This window comes from Neodiprion lecontei, chromosome 5 (assembly GCF_021901455.1).
Source record: "Neodiprion lecontei isolate iyNeoLeco1 chromosome 5, iyNeoLeco1.1, whole genome shotgun sequence".
Classification (NCBI taxonomy): Eukaryota; Metazoa; Arthropoda; class Insecta; order Hymenoptera; family Diprionidae; genus Neodiprion; species Neodiprion lecontei.
In genome coordinates, this window is record NC_060264.1 from 35,053,434 (window position 1) to 35,075,745 (window position 22,312).

Consider the following 22,312-nt stretch of genomic DNA (forward strand, 5'->3'; position numbering starts at 1 on the left):
GAGTGTGTCTTCAGAAAACGGTCAATACGCTAATGTTTGTCTTTCGTGTCTACATACATACATGTATACGTAATCCGTGATTAATTTTGTTTCTCTTTCATTCTTGTCGTTTTTCATCCGTTCCATATAATTATCTTAACAATAAAATAATTAACCAAACAAACTAACAATAATTAAGAAATAACCAACAGCGTATCGGCGCTCAACTTTCACCTGCACCTGAAAAAAGACTTCCTAGAGTTCAATTTACCTTACTTTGCAGTCAGGTGTTGGGGAGAGAAAAAAAAATCGGATAAACGCAAATAAAATTTTCATAAATTCGTACACGTATTTACGGAGCAAAATAAAAGAAAGAAAAAAAAAAACAATCATGAAACATAACAAGATTTCGTTGCCTTTGCCTCTAATAATTATTTTCAAAGTGATTTGAGTGAACAACTACTACTGGTTTGATTTTCATTTTCCTTTCTCAATTAATTAACCTATGGCAACAACCTTATATAACTGAAGAATTTCGGCGTGCCAAACAAAACTTGGATAATTGCCGTAAATTATAGCAATAACAACAACAACAACAACATTAATTATCCAAGTATTAATAATAATAATGATGCAAAGTGTGTTTAAATAATATGTAAAGAATTGTTTAAAAAAAAAAAAAAAAAAACAACAACAAAAAACAAGAAGCTAAAAATTTATGAAAAAGAAAGCTTATAGTGGTAAAACAGAAGTGAATAAGACTGATGGTATGATTTATGATTTGTTAGCCAGCGGAACCCATTCGAGAGACTGAGGTTTAACAGGGCGGCAGTCTCTTGCCAGTCGCCACACTATTCCTGTCGGAGTACAAACAAGTACGTAGCTTACGTAGATGATCGCCTGTTGTACTACATTGTATTATCAACCTTTTACGTATGCCTAATTTAAAAACCAAAACCAAAGAAAATAAACCAACCAACCAACCAACAAGCTACATTTCTTTTTCTTTCTCATATACTACTCTTGCGGTGCATTAATTATACAGATGATTATAATGACAATCAACATTCTTTATAGATTTCTCTTTACCAAGTACACCGGCATTGGTATAAACCAAAAAAAATTACTCTTCAATCTAAAGGTTTGTCTATAACTACTATTGTAATTGTCGTTCAATTCGTCTACCTTTCTTCTCATTTTCCTGTCTTTCTTTGATCTCATCGTTTCATAGTGATGTGAAGATAGCATACGTGATCAATTCTAGAGTCACATTAAAAACAAACGGAAAAAAAAAAAAAACAACACTAGGAAAATATATCTTCACACATCATGCTGATGCATATTGAAACTACAATTTAATGTAACCTTATAGTTGTGCACCTCAAGTGTGTATGTGCGTGTGAAAAAAAAATGATTGATTTGTCATTGACTTGATATTACATTGGCTGATGATGTTAATAATTATGATGAAGGTGATGATGATAATGATGTTGATGATCGTGATGATTATGATGATAATGGTTATGATGATGACATGACTTGAAATGAGATGATGGTTTACTGCACCGATGTGTTTTTTTCTGTGTAGCGTGGCGAGTCGAGTGGTGGCCAATCGAAAAAAAAGAAAATAATATACAATTTCGTTATTAATCAATATCTGTCCACCATTCACTGGCTGTGATCGTAGTAATATAGTTATTACCTGAGTGTGCTGCGTGTTCCGTGACCCCCACCACCACCACCAACCACCACCCCTTTTCACCACCCTCAAATTATGGTGTCGTTTTTTAACCCGTTATATATCGCAACCAAATCATTATTTATCAATTAACACAATTTTACAATTCATATGGTATTATATACATATTATAATATACAAACAAAAAGACTCACTAATCGTGCAATATGTTGGAGGAAAGAAAAAATCATTACACAAATTACACAGAGAATTTTTTCTTCCCCTATTTTTTATACGTACATATATATGCATTACACATATACACATATATGTATGTATGTATAGACGTGCATACTATAATCTTGTCGTTCATTATTTAAACGTTTAATTATCAACAAAATTATGTCATTTAGTCTGCGTTGCACCTTTTCTCTGTCTCTTTTTCTTATATTATATAAATATATTATTACAGAGTAAATTGCTGACGACTGAATGGTCCACTGTCTGCTACAATTTAATGCGCATGCGCAACGATCCGAGAGCGCTTGTTTGCCAGGCTGACCAACAGTCGTGAACGTAACCTCAAAAATTTTTACAATTGTCGCTGTCAGTTGCGTTCAACGCCGACAGCTGTCAGAATTTGTGAGGTTATATACATCGCGACGAACCGTCGTCTAAATTTATGACGGTTGGTCGCCCTGGCAAACAACTGCTCTCGAATTGTTACGCATGCGCATTAAATTGTAGCATATAACGGACCATTCCGTCGTCAGTAATTTACTCCGTATATGTATACATACATATATACTTGTATTAAACATATTTATTATTATACGTATATATACATTGTGTATCTTATCATCGTGACTAACAGAGTTTGAGAGTGTTTCGTTGCAGTGAACTAAACACCTTATATTATACATATTATATAATATTACTATTTTACACGTTTCACATCGTAATTAATATTCCCACCGCACCGTCGTTTGATAGAAATCAACGATAAAAAAAAAAAAAGAAAACAACATGTTTTCACACTTCTCTCTCGTCACCTCACCCGCAATTTCCAGTGAATATTATACATATATAATTATTCTCACATTGCAACACCGTCAACGATAAAGAAATTGCCATCTGTCGATCGTTGACTGTGTTAAATACATAAATTATATATGTTATATATATTATTTTAGCAAAAAACCATCGGTATCAAATTTCTGTAACAATTCCTTCTCTTTTCTCTATATTCATATCAATCACTTCTTTCAACTTTCAACTCTGAAACGCACATATTATAATGTGCAGCAATCTCAGCTTTTGTTTAAACATTTTCTTCGCACACCTACGGACAAATCATAATTTTCTATTTTTAAAATCACACAGCTGCACTCGTTCCCTCACATGCAAACGAGTGAACACAAATATATGTTATACGTATACATCTACACGCTTGCACGATAAATGAACACACCCAAAAACACCACCGAAATTGTGTACATACTTAGATATATGTATAAATATACATATAATATTATGTACCTAAATTATGTTACATAAAAATATAACTTATGTATCATGCTGCTGGACGTATTATTTATAATACACATGCAATATATACGCATTATTCACACGTCCAGAAACACATTACCACTCGAGAGAAAAAAAAACAACTAAATATGACGAGGGCCGATTTAAACGCATTTGGTTCAAATTAGAAAAAAAATATTTCATGCTCAAAGAATTTATTTATAGCTTTAATTGCCTGTCTTGCCGGTTTCACATCGTATCTCGTTACGATACGTTCAACAATTCACTGCACAACGTTTTTTTTTTTTCTATATTTTCCAACTAACACACACCGTTGTACAGAAGCATCCACCCTGCGCTGCGTTTGAATGGATTTTCAAGCTTTTTTCATTTAATTGAATGCATTGAAGAAAACATAATTTCGAAAAGCAAGACAATCCAAACTTGAAACAAGCGCCCGCGCTATTGTACAAACCGAATGAGTCGCTCGTTTCTTACATAAGTGTCGATCGAGACTTTTGTATAAACGGAATGCCGCCACATGCCATACCGAGTTATTGCAAATTTACGGATAAAAAATATTAAGACATATTTAATCAGCAAGTTCGTCAAATTCTGTGAAAGGATAAATAATATCTTAATCATTTTTTCGAGCGTGTTTCATAGTGGTGTAATATATGCGCGTGGCATAAACTTGTATATATATAGTTGTGAAACAGCGTCATAGGCAAGATCGTAGAACGTTTCAAACGCTGCTGAGGTGTACCTTATTTCCACGAGAAAATTAATCACTTAAGTTATATCGCTTTATCATTTTTAATTAATGGTTTGCTTTTTTTTTCTATTGATTTAAGAATTTTCCGACTACTTGTTTCATTCGTTTTTCTTACATGAAATTCACATTCTGTGATGTAATTGTGTAAGGACTGCGTATAACTTTTATACGTACGTGAAACCCTGCACATAACTGCGACAAGAAGGCCCCCATAACTACAAAAAAAGTTTTTTCACCATCACTTTTAGCATCATCATTTTTATTATTAATATTATTATCATATAACAAACGAATACATGGTTTTAGAAAATTTTGCGCGGACTGTTGCGGACCATTGCTAATTGGTGTAGTGTTAAAAAAAAAATTGTCGGACAAATACATGCATTATACATGTGTAGTTTATGTTGTATTCGCGAATAATGCCTTTCGCGGATCATGAGGATAGAAAAATAGGGGCAAAAGGGAAAGTGATCACTGATTGGCAAAAAATCACGTATGATGCGGTTTATTCTTTATTCAATTTATACACAACTTTGAAGTATCACCTCGCGATCAATTCTTCCAACTTCGTGCCCAGTTTTCAATCAAACTGACAGGTCAACTATGAGCGTCAGTAAAAATTACAGAATTGTTCCTTTTTTTTTCTCATCTAAATTCCATAATACATATCGACACAATATAGGTATTGATTGGAAAAATTCACTTTTCCGCAAATCATTCAGAACTGTACGACTGTGTTCACATTAATCCTCGGACACTTGGAGTATGTAGATATTTAATAATATATCTACCCACTTAATATTATATGTATATATATATATATACTTCGAGTGTTTGATGGACGGATGAAAAAATATTACTTACCGTATAAAATGTGCTCTGCGGTAAAATTGAATTGATCCATATATAATTATATTAGTTGTGATATTGAATTGGTTCAATTAAATGTTTTGTAGAAAAGCGCATTCGACAATGGTATAACAGTTTTTTTTTTTTCCTCGTTGTGAAAATTACAGGGATTTTCAAGTACTGTGTCACTAACGAGTAATTCGGAATTTAGGCGTACGAATTTGACAAAATTTCAATTTACTCGTTAGTAACGTTATATGCACAATACGCGGGACCTTTGCCGATAATTAATATATGATATGCTGAGAGAAAACGGTAAAACTTGGTAGATTGACCGTCCGACTGCGCATGCGCGAGCTGTGTCGGGTTTTCAGGCAGGCTGGCCACCTCAAGCCTCACAATCAGTCGTCAAACGCATGGCTTATAGAGCTTACGCAGGTGATGTTAATTTTATTTATTTTAGGATAAGCAGATGATACAGTATTCGGGAAGGCTTGGGAAACTTTTATTTTCCACTGACCGTTGACTGCTAGAAGTCAACATACCAACCTAATTTCAGTTCGGTTCTTGACGTATGAGAGTTTAACATTTCAAACACCGATTCTAATAAGTTGGCTCACCTGCCTTGCCGTATAAAATACTGACGGGTTACGATCTGCTGACCAATAGAATTCAATTATTTTGCGCACGCGCAGTTGGTAATTCAGTCTGCTCGGTCGGTAATTCAGCCTGCTGAGTTTCACCGTTCCCCAACGATTTGATACAGTAAAATGTAACCCAAAGATGAAATTACGGAAATATGCTGCAGCAGCAAGAAATGAGTTATGCGCTTGCTTGCAGTTTGTTAGTAGGTAGTATAATATAACAGCTAAATATCATATAGAGTGAGAAGTACGTACAACCGGATCGATGAGATTTATTGACGGGGATAAATTGATCGGAAAGCTGATGATGATGGGGAGAAAAAAAAAGTTGCACTGGCGTGTGTTTGTGTGTCGCTACCCTTCCTCGCCCCCCTGATAGAAGGCCCTTCCCTATTTTTTTCCAGCTACGGGTAATCAGAGCGTTCAAGTCGACTCTAGAGGATTTGGAGGAAAGACGTTCTGTCCATAGTTTACACAGCTTACACAGTATGCGCAGCTCGCGCAGCCACACCGGACCCAGACCTTTATCCGACTTCACGTACATTGACGAAGACCCAACAAACACCAACCTGACAACAGTCAAATCGTTGAAGAACGCCATCGGGAACACTACCAATAACGAGCACAACAGTCAGGACCACGATACAACAACAACAGCATCCGGCAAAAGAAATTGGCTGCCGTCCTTCAACAGTCCTGCTTCTTCTTCACCGCCGCTGCTAAATGTTCCTGGATCGGCTGCAACACCGCACCACCAAAACACCACCAACAACAAATCCACAGTATCCCCAGCCAATAATACCAACAACCAATCGCTTGCTCCCGAGTCACGATCAGCTAACTCACCGCATTCGAGTTCCAACAACCTTGCCCAATCCGACGCTGTACCAAAGCTCGTTCACGAGACAAGCATATAAATTCACCGTCATCCCTTTCACTGCCACTTCCGATCTATCAGTCTTTGAGTCTGATCAATTATACCTGCATGGATTCAAAGAAATCAACAATAATGATAATAATCTTAACAAAGATGAAGCAAATTCTACTGCTACTACTACTACCACCACTATTATTATTATTATTATTATTACTATTACCATTACTATTAAATACGAGAATAAAGTGTGCCTCTTCTTCATACTGACTCGCTTGCGCGGCTTAAACCTTACCCCATTTCCTTTTATCTCCCTTTTATCATTCGCTCACCGAGCAAATATAATTTCTGCCCTCCGCCTGCGATCTTGAAATAATTTACAAACTGGCAAAAAAAAAAAAAAAACAAAAAAAAAACGCTGTAAGCTTTGCAAACCCTTTGTAACGACAAAGAAAGAAAAGAGAAAAAAAAATAGGAAAAAAACACATGATATTCGTTAACGTATGACAAGTGAATATTTATTACTTCTGGATTCGTATAATTTACAACACCTATATTATACATTTTATTCATCGTTTGACATTGAGTACAGAGCCATTTGCAAATTGTCAGATGAATTTGTGGGTTTTTTTTTTTTTTTTCATTTTTTCATTTTTTTAATGGTCAATATTTTTTGTTTCATTTTAATATCGCCATTAATTTTATTTAGTATATTATTACTGTCATTATTACTATTAATAATATTGTAATTATTATTGTTTTTATTACCACATACATTATTATTATTATTATTATTATTATTTCTGTTCACCCAGTCCAGTATCCCTCGTCTTTCCGTCACTTCCTTAGATTAATAATTACATATTGTTGAAGGATGAAATTTTTATCGATGGTACGAAACGCGGTTCACTTTTTTTCTACTTTTTTTGCGTAAACTGATTATACTCTGCATTACCTATATATATTATATACATACATACATATATGATACATATATTGTTTTCTAATTATTATTTGTCCAGATAATAATGATGATGACGATGATAATGGTTATGATTATGTGGGACGTACTTAATAAGATATTTAGTATTCATTTAAATGCTGTATTTCATTATTATCCTGAATATAAATCCAATTCAGAATGCATATTGCAATACAATATACAAATACAGACACGGTGTAAAATGTTACGGTTATTAAAATCGATACATTCGTGCGCAGTTAATCTGTGCAATTGTGTTGCTATAAAATTTAATTGAAATATCTGTGAGCATATTTAACGTTGAGTTTTTAAACGCGAACTAATAATTAATTAAATCAATTCAAATACACCTTGTAACAAAAAAGCAATTTATTATATAATCGAGAAAATAAGAGTTTCCTTTATTCCCGTTCCGAGTTATTTCATTCTTTTCATCTTTTATTTCAGTTCCTGTGTAATTCACGGTATTGGAATGTTGTTATTTTTTTTTTTTTTTTTATTTCATTTTTTTTCTCCCTGTATCACACATCTTGCGAACGAAATTTGCGAATGACCGTTCCAATGCAAAATTTACACAGAGACGATACGTGTGTACAATAATACATATGGTAGAGTCTGCCGGGATATTTAATTTTCCAAAAAAAGCTACCTACTCGACTTCTATAGTTTATCGTATGACGCGTACTTATATCTGTATACATATACATCCACTCATATACTTTTATACATCCGTTCCTGACCTGCAACTCCCACGCTTAAAAATCGAACCGACAAAAATCTATATACACATACCTGTGTAACATGTGTTTATTACGTTACATACGTGTGTAAAACCTCTCGAAGCATGTTGGTTGCATAACGTACAGATGTCGGAAAAAAAGAGAGAGGCATACTTTGATGAAACACGGAGTATACGGAGTACGCGTTTTTGCACGGACTTCTTAAACGTTGAGAGACTTCGCTGGAGTAACGTGTGTTTTGCGAATATTAGTGTTGATCAGGTTAGCTTACTAACGCTTGCCTACGATACATTCGATACGAGTGCGCCAAAGCGAATTAGATCCCGCTTGCTTGGGATTGAGTTGCGAATGTGTCTGATCGTCTGTATGTCAGACTTTTTATTAGGGCCTCGTACAAATCGTGTGGGGAGAAGAAAACAGTCGTTAACCCTTCGAGTCACGCATCATTGCGCTAGGTAAATTTTTATAGCAAAATGGTATTCCATGGCCTTTGGGTTCGTTGATTATGAATCTGAAATCAGATTTAAAAAATCCGAGATGGCGGATCGAATACAGGCAAAAAAACTATATGCAGGGATTCTTGGGGTCACAGATTGCATTCGCCATGCTGAATTATAAGAATCTGATCTCAAATTCGTAATCAGCGACCCCAAAAACCTTTGGACAAAGTTTTTTCTCCGGTTTCGATCGGATTAAAAATTTTCGACGGCCATATTGAATCCGCCATCTTGAATTTTTTATATCCGTTTCGAGATCGTAATCAGCGAGCACAAAAATTATGCAGAACATGTATATGTGTAGAGGGCTAACTTTCTTGGAAATGAATCACTCCGTCAATTTTCACGATTTCTTTCAATCAATTTGTTTGTAATAAAAATAATTTACATTACTTCGCGACGATTACTCTCGAGTATTGAAAACTTATTAGTATACTACCGCAATATGTTAACAAGTTATCTAAATGCATAATAAATGGATATAAAATAGGTGGTAAGAATACTTACCGCTGTGACTCAAAGGGTTGGTTTTCTTCTATTGCAGACAAATTTCGTAGCTGCTAGTTTAAGGGGAAGAGACAAAAAAAAAACACATCGTTCAAACTAGTATGTTCATAACGGGATGGGTATGAATTCGTATTACGGTAATTTGATAAACGAGGACTCGCTAAATTAATTAATACAGCTGGTTATACATGGTTGCCAAAATAAAAATTGCGGCTGCAGCAATCGTAGGCAGGGTTCAATTATTACTATACTTCGTATCTACAACGCATTCAATTTAAACTGTAATTATACTTGATAATACGTTACATGACGAATCCCGTAGCGACAAAACAGAAAAGAAAAACAATGTGTCGAATCTTCGAAATCGTTTTCACAAACATTTTCGATTATCCGATAAAAATTTTATATCTAATTATATATACTTCGTTTTACTCGGCCATCTAAACATTTCTATTATGATCCACATACTCACACAATCTTTTATATATTCTATTAGACTGCATCCCACGTATTTTTTAACAGTATACTATACTTATATATCGGCCAGCTGTAGTTGACGAAACTTTTTATCACTGTTATCGAATTTTTATTTAATTTTTAAAACCCACGCTTTAATCTTACGCCTATTTTTTCAATTTCGTTTTACTTATATACATTTCTCATTTATACTTCTTCTTTTATATTCGCTCGCCTGTTATTATATCTATCAATAACGATTCGATCCTATTTTTATTTTTGATAAAAATAATTCTGCAGCTGTTACATGCTATATAACGTCGTATATGCCATCGATATTTTCTAAACTTTGATTGAACGGCGATGAAAATGTATTTTTCCTACGAATTGGAAAACCAAATGCAATTGGAAAAAACGAAATCTTCGTCGTGTAAATTCAGTATTCAAACTGTTTTTTTTTTTTTTTTTTTTCAAAATTTTCAATTTCACCATTGATTGGAATTGCGCAGTTTGGAAAATCATATTCAAAATCAAATTATTCAGTAACTTACTACCTCATCTTTTTATCTTATCTACACATTGATGAGTTCTTCTTAACCATACAGGAAACTTCCTGAATCGCTGTACCTAGTCAGTGAAAAATTAAACATGTATCGATGATGAAATATTATAACTTTTTTATATATACATATATATATGTATATATAAACACACTCTTCGACCAATGATATAGATATATTGTTAACGTAAGGTTCTATTGCCCAATATAAATGATGTATCTATTCAGGTGAAATATCAGATACACAAAATGAAGTAAGAAACAAAAATGGAATATAATACGACAGCGCCATATATAAAAAAAGAAGAAAAAAAAAAAACATCGGCGTTATTAAAGTCAATAAATCGATGCCACGATTTGTCACATATCCGGTGATAATCAATTGTTGCGGTGTATATATTTTTTTTAAATACAATGGAAATACAAAAAGTCTATGTATCATAGCTTTAATATAATGATAACGGTGCAGTTATCGCTTGTTATATTAACTTAGGTTTTATTAAATTTGAAATTAATTTTATACACGTATATCGTATACCGTATGTATACGATATACGATTATTTGCATGTATACGTACGGGTATACGTATAACATATATAAGACGTAATAGTGTTATTGCGATGTTACGTTACATATAAACTGGTAATAAGAATATCTTTTGAATATAGAGATTCCAAAAAAAAAAAAACATTGAAAAGGCAAACAAAACACTTTTCTGATCTTACAATATGTAGTTGAATAATAATATAACGAACGCATTCAGACATATTATATATATATATATATATATGTGTGTCTGTGTGATATGTACAGAGAGAAAAAACGGGAATAATAATAACAGCGTATTGAAAAAAAAATTGAGTACATGTATTACGTTATATCCCAGTACAATTAAACTTATATAATTTAGGTCACTGTCAGATACTATCGAAACGTACAAGTGACAACATGTATAATGCAAAAAATCTATTTTCTACACATACCAATTTATGCACAACACGTTTTAAATACGTGTATGACATTAAGAATGGCGATATGAATTTACGCGCAGTCTCGAAATGTGCGATAAAGTCAACCGTCGGAGACAGAGTGAAAGAGAAAAAAAAAAAAAATTCTTTTCCAAGTACGTGTAATATACGCTGGATAATTTTTTTTTTTTTCTTTTTTCATCGAAAGCGGATACACATATTGATACAATATAACAATACAAACGTGCTACCACACCATTATTTTTCAATAGATTTTTACCAAGTAAATTAACGAAACAAAACTATATTCACGTATTTCAACCGCGACAATTGAGTACCTACGCTGACAAACGACACATGTGTATTTGATTCTGCATACGATATAAAGTAATTATCAAACATATGTATAGTTATAGTTTGCGTAGGTACACAAAATTGACACGTGCTGTTTGGGAAAAATAAATGGCAAGGATAGAGAAACGGGAATGACAAATATTAAGATATCTCACGATATCGTATGAATCATATAAAGGTTCTTCGTATAGGCGATCTTATTTTGTTATTATTATTGTTGTTCATGCGTACAGAAGATATTCCGACTTGAATTTTAATTTATTGCTTTCAATTATTATTAATATTATTATTATTATTGTTGTTGTTTCACATTGTCCTTTATGTTTCTTCTTCTCGTTTGTTTACTGTTCAATTTTTTTTTCCTTCGACAATCGCCGGTGCTATAGATAATTAATTATGAAATTGAAACCAGTCCCTCCGCCTGCCCAAACAAAAATTATAAACGTTATGTGCACATGCTATATTGTATCGTATGTATAATCGAACTGCTTTAATCGACGCGCTCACGATGTACGTGTAATTTCGTTGATCTCGTCTATAACTAATCATTGCAAGGATAATCATATGACTAACGTGAAATGAAATAAGGGAAAAAAAATCATTCGTTTAGTGGGGGGGGCTAAAAATCATCATACGCGCACATAAACTTGCTATTATATAGGTATTTATAGTGCTTGTACAACGTTGTATTTCAAGATATGTACATTATATTATACATGCAAAAGTATGTATATTATAAGTTGTATGTATATACGTCCTGAAATACTTGGCGATGTCCTAACCTAACCCTAATAGCTCTGTACAAAATTCGTTTCTTCATCGATATGATCAATTATTCTAACGTCGAGTTCGACGTTTTCATAATCAACAGTAAACAAATTACTATGTAGGTATTATACGTGTGACGGTATAATTCACACTCCGGTGACTAAGGTGACACAACTAAAATATTCGCGTTTTTGAATTTATACTACACTTCGATTGCCGAAATTCGAATCTATAACCGTTGACCGTGCGAAGTGACACTTGTGTAGTTGCGAAACTTTCCACCAGAGAGCAGAAGCGTCCCTTCAGAGCTCGTCCAACTTGCATTTGTATCATTCTATTTAATGTCTCCTTTAAAGATCGATGGATTAAACCTTCAAACCTTTGAAAAACGCCGATTCTTTAGTTTTGTCACCTTTGTCGCCGAAGTGCGAATGTATAGTCAGTATACTCTCACTTTTGTCACCGTAGAATACTTTAATTTTTACACACCGCTATACGTATCTATATACTATACTCTTAACATGTATCTGTCTTTGTTGTTTTTTCTGTTCTCATTCTTCTTTCGTTTATAACGTTATATCACTTTTTTCTTGTTTGTGATGTCAATATTATACATACCTATGTTTGTGTCTGGTCGCGTGAGTCGTAACTCCAACGTTATACACTTACACTACCCACATTACATTAATTATACACGCAAACACATTATTTGTCGTACATGTCTAATCGTCGTCACACACAGATCAAATATTATACTATGCTATTTTATCTTGTTGCTTTTTTTAACTCTGCGGACGTTTCTCTTTTTCCGATACACAATACGCGCAGACAGTACAATGCACGAAAATACTAATTCTCACATTTTCTTAGAGGTTATCGACTCTCTAGAGTTTATTCAGGCACTATTTGAACGTTTTCTTTCTTTTTCAAATTACAAATTCGGTTGATTTCCTTTGTTCTTTTCCCCCAACATTTCTGTAAACCGATTTTCTTCTCTCTAATTTATGCTTCCGCAACTATCAATCATTGATGTTTAATCCGTGAGACAGTTAGTGCTCATAAAGAAAACCGACGGACATAGTATATCGCAGTATCCGAAGACGTGACTCACGTTTGCATCACTACCAATATTTCTTGTTAAAAGCAACCGATGATAGTTGAACTTCACAACCTCAAAATTGATAATAGCGATTGAAAAAAAGAACAAGAAAAAAAACCGGTGAGCCCTGATTAGTCCCAATTTGTTGGCACGGATAATAAACGGTCTGTTTATGCAGCAGTCTATAACAATGCTCTACGTGTTTCTGTGCGCGAGAATGATTGAGTGACCTGTCGTCTATGCCATCGTTTTAACAATGACGAAACGGACACGATCAAAGTCTAACATTGAACTGCATCCACGCAATATAACATACTGTGAATCATTTAATCATCGTGATGCAGGTGTAGTGACACATTTATACGTATTTATCGCACAATTACGTTGGACCTAGGAATACGTCGTTAAAGAGATACGATACGCTGTGTTCGATATCTTCACTTATACAGTCACGTTCTATTGTTACATTTGTCGCTATTTGTCCCTTTATTTTTTCAATTCTTACTATACATAATGTTCCTTGCCTCATTATACTACTCTCGTATACCTATTCTTCATACTTTGCTTATATTATGCGTTCCCGTAAGTTTCCACGATTGTACCTTATTGTATACTTATAATATTGTTTTCACTGCAGTCTCACGAGAACGTGAGCGGATAAGTTGAAATCCTCCACCTAACCTAACCCAAACCCTAACTATTTTACTACAAACTCTTTTCGACAATCCCTGTCTCATCGGTCAAAATTGAAGACTGTACATGTGCTCCAAAACTTACTCGAAAACACATGTCTTCGGTGTAAATATCTATCGTTTTCTGCCAATTTTTTTTTTCTCACTCTTGCTATACATGAATATATACTACATATTATGTATATCCTACTTACTCACAATATCTTTTTTTCTATGCTATACTATCCATGTTACTCGGGCTATACGTATATTGTGAAATATCTATAGCAACAACACTATGCCGGCATCATTGATCTAATCGACCTCTCATTCTATTGAGTCTGGCTATATTCGCCTCTAATCGTCTCCGATGATAAGATCTGGTTCACAGTTGCCTGAAGGTCGTTTGAAAAGAAAAAAGTGACGATACATCATTAAACGCCGCGTCAAATTCCTAAATACCAAACGGATTTGTCAAGTGGCCGAATACACACTTTTATTTGCATGTCAACCGCTATTTGTCACATTCTCAACCTCATTTATGCATCGGAATTTCAGTATCGCGAAAACAAGTATATAATCCATACAAATTATGTATATTTATATACACACGACACGTTACACACGTACCCAGAATATATCACACTCATTTCAATCTTGACCGTTGTATCACAGATATGACAAATGTAGCCGTGAAGTTCGAAACTTTTAACACTGCACTGAAAAATTCATCACGACAATTGAATCCGTACAAAAACATGCTGGTTGAAAATTTCGGGAAACACGTTTTTAATAGATTTTCCAAACGAGCTCGGGGTGTGTGTATTTTATTTAATCTTTTTTTTTCTCTTGTTTCCTCTATTTCTGTTGGGTACGTTATTGTATAAAACGAATGAAGTACTTTGAACGTTCGAGAGCAGCTTGCTTCAAGTGCATCTCATGCCATACATAACCATGATGTTACCATTTACTCTTGAAGGTGATTGGTGGCGAGTTGCAGGAACGTTTGATACCGGTACCCTACAGCAAGAGCTCAACAGACCAAGCTGTAAGCGCTCTTCTTCTCTCTCACTGTCTCTTTCTTCATCTATCTCTGTCTGTCACTCTATCTTCTACCTATCTATCTATCTATCTATCTGTCTATCTATCTCTATACTTACTCTCTCTTTTGAGCCTTACTATAATAACTCTTTTACTCACTTTATCATTCGCTGTTCTATGCTCTTTTCTGTAAGCTACTATAATACTTTTAATGCAATTTTATTTTCACATGTATATACATCTTTATATACATTTTTATTTTTTTTTTGCCTTGTTTTGATTTGTGTACAAATTCATCTTGTTATACTATAACCTGTTCGTTGTGCAGTATATTATTGCGTGATAATTTGTATGTCTTTTCCCATTACGTTTCTTTTTTTTTTTCTTCTTCTTTTATTATTAATTGTGTATAACTTTGTGTGTTGAAAACATTTGGCTTGTATACGCACGGCGATAACCTCACTCGTTGGACCTTGGTGAAGGAGCTCTTTTAATGCGCCGTGCGCAACTTTCTGCGCAGCCGAACTACGCGCAGAGAGCGAGGAACTGGTCAAACAAGTGCGGTTCGACTGTGCCTGTATTTTAGAAGAACTTTTCACCCCCAGTTCCCATTTTCCTACCGTATACGTCGTCAACTACCCTACGATCGACTGTCTGGATGTAATATCGATAAAAATATTCTCTGCCAAGTGCCCAGTAACACATTTGTCTACGGTTCAGTCACAAATCCAGCATGATCGTTCGTAGGGATCGTTCGTACTGAGATCGGACTAAAACAACCCCGATGTGCAGCATAGTCTTTTGGCTTCAGCTGCATGCAGTCGCGCTTCTAATTCAAAGTGTTGTATCAATGTACGGCATTTAAAGTATACCTCGAACTATGCTCAAGTATATGAATGATTAGTGCGTGCGCTTTATATTTTTCTAATGATTGTTCAAATGCGGATGATTGTTGAAGATATAAACCTGTATACATATAGACGCGTAATGCCGATATTATTGGACAATCGTTGTGTATGCTTGCTTTTCATTATGTACCGTACAAGGCATTTATACCTGCTCGTACAGCTACCGAAGTGAACGCCTGTAAACATACTTTGTATGCCGCTTCTTCTCGAACTATTTTAAGCCAAAACATCGACGGCACTGCGGGGCCAAATGGTCATTTCCATGAAACGATCGTCATGTCTATATCATTTTCGTTTTCTCTATCATTTCCCCGATGAATTAACGCCCAATCGCTTTCTACCGCGTTCCTGACAAGCCGTTTCCTGTTTCAGAATTGTACTTTTACTGCAGTTAGAAGTAAACTTCAGATCACTGTTCGTGGTGTGATAGCATTTTAGTTGTGAAAACATTCAATAACAACCTACAACCGTACAAGTAGTACACAAATTTAGACGTAACGAGGTAGTCAATGTCTAATCCACACCAGCCTAAAATGAAAATACATCGTACAATAATCGCTTCTATGTGTTATTCAGGATTTTCTTTAATTTCGTATATATTTTTCTGTCCATTTTATTGGCTTCTGCTCAATATTGCATTTTTCGTATTTGTATCGTGTACACATATAAATATCTATACATATAATATACAGCGGTGCATCTATTTTCAACAACCGGTTGTTGAAATGGTAATACAGAAGTCAAAAAGAAACACAGAGGAAAGGAAAACTTTCAAAGTCGTGTAGAAACTGCGTGTACATTTATTGGTTGTGTGAAACGTCATAACTGCAGCTGCTTAACCGTTGCGTCAATTTTACACGCACAACTTTGACTGTAGTTTACACATACAGGCGTGTACCTCAACTATTTTGAGACTATCTACAGCAAATTCGGAAAACTAAGTAATAAATATTATCTTTGGATGTGGTAGCAACGGGTCGTGTAACCGTGAACTAAATTTGTACCATCAAATAGCATGTTTATGCTTACAGGCGTAATAAGTATTTATACATCGTATAGACAAAGGAAAATACGAAAAAACTTTGCATTACTATGAAGTACGGCATTGCAAAACGTGATATGATAACAGAAAAAAAAGAAACAAAACAATATTCAAAAATCAAAAGGAAGTGATTATTTTGAAAACCGATTTTCTATTATGGTACATACATATCACATATTCGATACAATGAGTGCTGGTGCTCATCGTCAGGCGAGTTTGGCACAAGTTATTTTTGTGTCGTCTCGTTTTCTTTTTTTCCCTCTAGTTTCTTACCCATACATTATTCTTTCATTTTTCTCCCTCCCACTGAATTCGACGAAATTCAATGCCTGTTCTTCTGAAGAAAATCCTTACGCCTCTCATCCTTTTTCGATTACTTCTGGACATTCTTACCTCATCGCATCAAGCTCGTGTGTAAAAATAATTCCTTCCCTCACCCCCCTCCCTCCCTCCGCCACTACCCACCAAAAAAGAAACTAAAAAACTACACTCACACATACCATATATAACTATATCGACGCGGAAAGTAATATGATGCCATGGTAAGTCCAAACAGCTGTACTCATGTATAACCGTCAAAAAAAAAAAGTCCTCCGATTGTGTATTTTATCTTATATCCTCAATGAATTTGGTAAATAATAACTGTGCCATAAATTAATTTTGTGTTTAATAGTTGTTTAGACTGTTGAAGAAACCACGATTTTTCTTCTCAACACGATGTGATCAACACTATAGACGAAGAAAATCATTATGTCGTGTGTGAGAATGCTCTTTCAAATCGAATCGTATACATGGGTCTAGATATTGCATTTTTTAAGTTCTTCTCTTTCCGTTATTCTTGATACATTAAAAAAAAAAACAAACTTCATCCGATGTAAATGCAATAACATATATTTAAAGGTCAGTTTGAATTTGACTCAGGCACAGAAAATAGGCTTTAAATAATGTCGAACAGTCGTCATGCTATAGATTGGGATAAAATTGATATACACATGCCTAAAACTATATAGGTTAATGATCTTTCTGGCAAATGTTTTACAGCCGATTACAAGTCCGTGGTATAAGTTGGTCCTGGGACTGGCAAGGTAAATCTTTTCCTATAGATATACATATATATATACGGTTCGTAAATTGTCATACCTTTTGTATCGTATTTTCATTTTTTATTTTCATCTTCATTACCTTCTTTATTTTCCTTCGTATTATATACGCAAGAATGAGAGCTTTCGGTGAAAGGATACAACCGATTGTTGCAAGCAATTGAGACACGGATAAATTGGTTGTGATTGTTATCATTATCATTGGATTGCACCCAATCTGTACAATTACCGTTTTGTTTTCGCCGAAACCTCCAGGTATAAAATATCATGCAACGAATACTTCGCACATTACGTCATACAATACTTACAATCGCTACTATAGTATTTTCTCATCAACTGTATACATATATAGTATATATATCTATACAAAATTAAAAAATATCTTACTATCGACGGCAACACAATCTGTTTACCAGCAAATTTTTTTCCAGTCATTCACGTATACCTCTAGGTATATACACAAGTATATCACTCTTCAATATTACCTGTATTTATTCCTATACTATAAATATTCATGTACAAGAGCTGCGCATACCAATTTTATTACAGCACTTTTTTCTATTATCCGTCAATAACAACCATCATATTATATACTTGGCTTTGGGAACGTGATAATATTTTTAAGGGGAAAGAAAGCGGAAAAAAGAAACGAAAAAATGACAATATCTGGACATGTTCTATGCATTAACTGTTTCGTCGTGCATTCTTCTATACATATACTTCTCTCCTTTAATCGTCATTTTTCCATTTACATACCTTTTCTCATTCTTCTTGATCGTTAATTTTTCATTCAAATTCCAGACTATCCTGCTGTATACCGCAATCCTTTGAACCTACTTTGGCTCATACGTTACTTTCTGGTGCTTGCGACTTGACTATTCCTACTTATTGTGTAATACCCTATGTATATCTGTATGTATGTATATATGTTCATAATACATATTATACACATACTTGCATTTCCTATTACGTATATACGTGTTAATATGGGCGACGTTACTGTGCGTAGATACTTAATTAATTGCCTATACTTATATATGCCCTGACCCATCGTTCAATACCAATTTTATAATACATACATCTGTAATACCCACCTGGTTTTTTTATTTTCTCTCCTACTAATCTGAAACAGATGCAGGCAATTACACGGACGAAAGAGGAACGTGAACAAAGTGCTTTTAGTACTGTAGTTGACTGCTAATTTTGAGCTTGGAAATTACGCAATAGTTAAAATATTCCGATCGTAGCGTCAATACGAACTATTATCGCAGTCGTCATTTTTATGAACATTGTACGTGCGTCAAGTTTTATTGCCAGCTATTTTATTTGCCGCAAATCAAATTATTCTCTATCTGTATGTTGGGGTTAACAATGAATAATTTCAAATGCCAACTCTGTAATTTATATAGCTTGAATTTAGGAATGCTAATAGCCATTACTCGAGGTTATTTCTTATTTTATTAACACAACTCTACGCGTGTTCACAAATTATCCATTATAACGGATACACACAACTTGAGAGTCCCGACGCTTCGCCGCCTGGCGGGAAAAAGTGGAAACCGACGGAAGCGAACGTAACCTATAATTTTCAAACGGTTTCGTCTGTTTCTCCGCCGGCATCTAGTGTTGACGGATTTTCAAGTTATACCATTATAATACATACGACACGGTTTCCCAATAAATAGTGCAAAGGTGTACCTTTCATCCCCATAACTTGCTATCCTCTCTCTCTTTGACCATGCGACACCTATATTTCGGCTTTATTATCTTACTTAACGTACACCCACATACATCTATACTACTCTTACACGGTTTATAGTACCAATTTTGACCATACTAATAATTACGATAACACCACATACATATACCTGTGTACAAAAACGAGTTACATCGCGTAATTCTATATACCCTGCCTAAAAGCCTACAAACAATGTTACTGTAGCAAATATCTGCAACGCATGATTATTATCATGATTACTACATCGTTCTTGTTATTTTTATTTCACCTTTATTATTATTATTATTATATTAAAACTACTACTGTTATTGTTATTACCGTCGCCCCTGACCAATCAGATATTTCCGTCAAGTAATGAACCAAGACTTTTTAACCCTCCGCCGATCAACATGGACGATATCGTCCACCCTGACTTTTTCATTGTTTAACAATTTCTACTAATTGAATTATTGAAGATTTCGTAATGCCAACTATCGGAATATCAAGTAAGTACCTGAAACTGGTTACCTGCATTTTTTGTAAATCTTTGAAAAGCCCTGAGTGGGGGAAAAGAACCCAGGACGAAATCGTCCATGTTGGCCGGCGGCGTCAGTGAGGAAAAAAAAAAAAAAACAAACATGGCCGGCGGAGGGTTAATTTTGTGAATTAGATACCGCAATAGTATCTATTTCATTTATGTGTACTTTATTTCAGGATCAAAATTGTTAAATATCGAGCACACCTAATACGTATAAACATTGTTGTGATACAAATCCTATATGCCGCCTACCTACACTTTTCCGAATTGTTTGGACATTTTTGGTACGCGATATGTGTTATTCGACTTGAAATGATTTTTGCCAATCTCTACTTTCGTTATCACGTACTTTTCTTTCAGTTTCGAATTACATACACGTATATGTATTCCTTAAACATCTGTGTGCATATAATACATTATTTGTATGAGAATGCGTGCCCCTGCATGAGATATAGTGGTTTTATTTCTCACAGCTCAAACGCAAGTTATTTTATACATATTATACTATATAAGTATATATATACATATAATGGTTTAATATTACGATGAAGCTTTGATTGTGTCCACGATGTTGTCTTGCCGCATCGTCGGTTAACAACACCTGAAATCTACCTCGTATATTAGAAAAATGCGTAAGTATTTACCACCAGAATTTTTATATATCCCGCTTTGTGCATTACTTGGATTAACTCAATCTTTCAACGTGTCTACATGTATATACGTATTTATCTATCTATGCATATGTATATATATATATATATGCGTACGTATATAAATACAAACATACACACACACACACACACATGGTGGTGGTACTCACGCTGATATACATATACATTACACTTGTTTATGTATATGCATCTACTTATACATCTGTTCTTTACGTATATATATTATATTCTATTGCATGAAAAAGCAGCAAAATCACTATCAGTAGTCATGTTTACTGTGCTGTTGTCAACATCATGCTTACCGTTGTTACAGGAGAATATCATTTTAACTACATAGTGCATTATACATGTATAGTATGTAAGTCCTTTCATTCGCAATCGTACAGAGTGATTTGCTGGTCATTCGTTAACAATTAGTATATATGTATATATTTTTTTTTTCATCTTCCTGTTGTCATTGCTTTCTTACAACACTTGATTTCTTTCGAACATATTTATTTTCCATTTTTTTTTCTCTCATAATAATTCTTGCTATGATTTAAAAATGAAAATCATAGACACCGATTTGCTTGAATGATATAAATAATCGTCGTATCTATTGTACTGACACGTACGAAATAAGTTTAGATCTTTTTAAATGCGAAAGTATTCTAGCAGAATATAATTATCGATTGAATTTCAAGCAGATCCAAAAAAAAAAAAAAAAAAACGCTTCTTGCCATTTCAGCAATATAGAATAGATCAGGATTAAGCTTATATTCCATCTTATCAGTTAATCTGCGGGCTTTATGGTTAATATACACTCTGTACGTTGATTCAAGAGATTTTGATAAAGTATGATACATTGTCGAACGTCGTCGGTTGGTTACAGATTTTCGAACCTCGTTCGAAACGCAACCCCGGAGATGTTTTTGACTACGAATAAACGACAGAAGACAAATTGTCGTCAATTCGGTCAAGAACCGTTCGACAAAGTGTCAGCCTTGATATGAAGCATCAATCAATGTTGGGTGGTTTACAAGTGCATGCGATATGTTGAAAAAGCAACTCAAAACCAAAACCCCCCAAAATGAAAAAAAAAAAGTTAAAAAATTGTTGATGCAAATACTTGACGTTTAGTTATCGGTTGTGGCCTAATTTTTACATCATCTCCAATCATTACAAACGCGAGACTTCTGTCAAGAAGTAACTCGAAACAACCGTACAGTCGGTCTATTCGATAACATGTACAATAAGCAAATCTTTGAGCGAGGTATAATTGATAGAGTTTATACTGCACAGACAATAAGCAAAATTGATCACCCTGAAGTTAGTAACGTTAACGTAACGATACATCGGGAGTAAAAAATCTTTATCGGACAATTTCA

General features: G+C 34.3%; 1 protein-coding gene across 15 annotated transcripts in view; it reads left to right on the forward strand.

The window, feature by feature from the left end:
* The window catches only part of LOC107217245 (plasma membrane calcium-transporting ATPase 3), a 130,794-nt gene that overhangs the window by 97,769 nt on the left and 10,713 nt on the right, over positions 1-22,312 (forward strand). For 5 of the 15 annotated variants that reach the window (XM_046739676.1, XM_046739674.1, XM_046739675.1 and 2 more), the window contains one exon: positions 5,857-10,445. The exons of 2 other annotated variants lie outside the window; for them this stretch is intronic. In XM_046739676.1, the coding sequence (XP_046595632.1) occupies positions 5,857-6,369 (513 nt within the window). In that variant the 3' untranslated portion in view covers positions 6,370-10,445. Of the gene's footprint in view, positions 1-767; positions 855-1,567; positions 1,594-5,856; positions 10,446-14,907; positions 14,977-22,312 lie in introns of those variants that run through there. 8 more of the 15 variants (XR_006904349.1, XR_006904353.1, XR_006904348.1 and 5 more) reach the window with 5 other exon arrangements.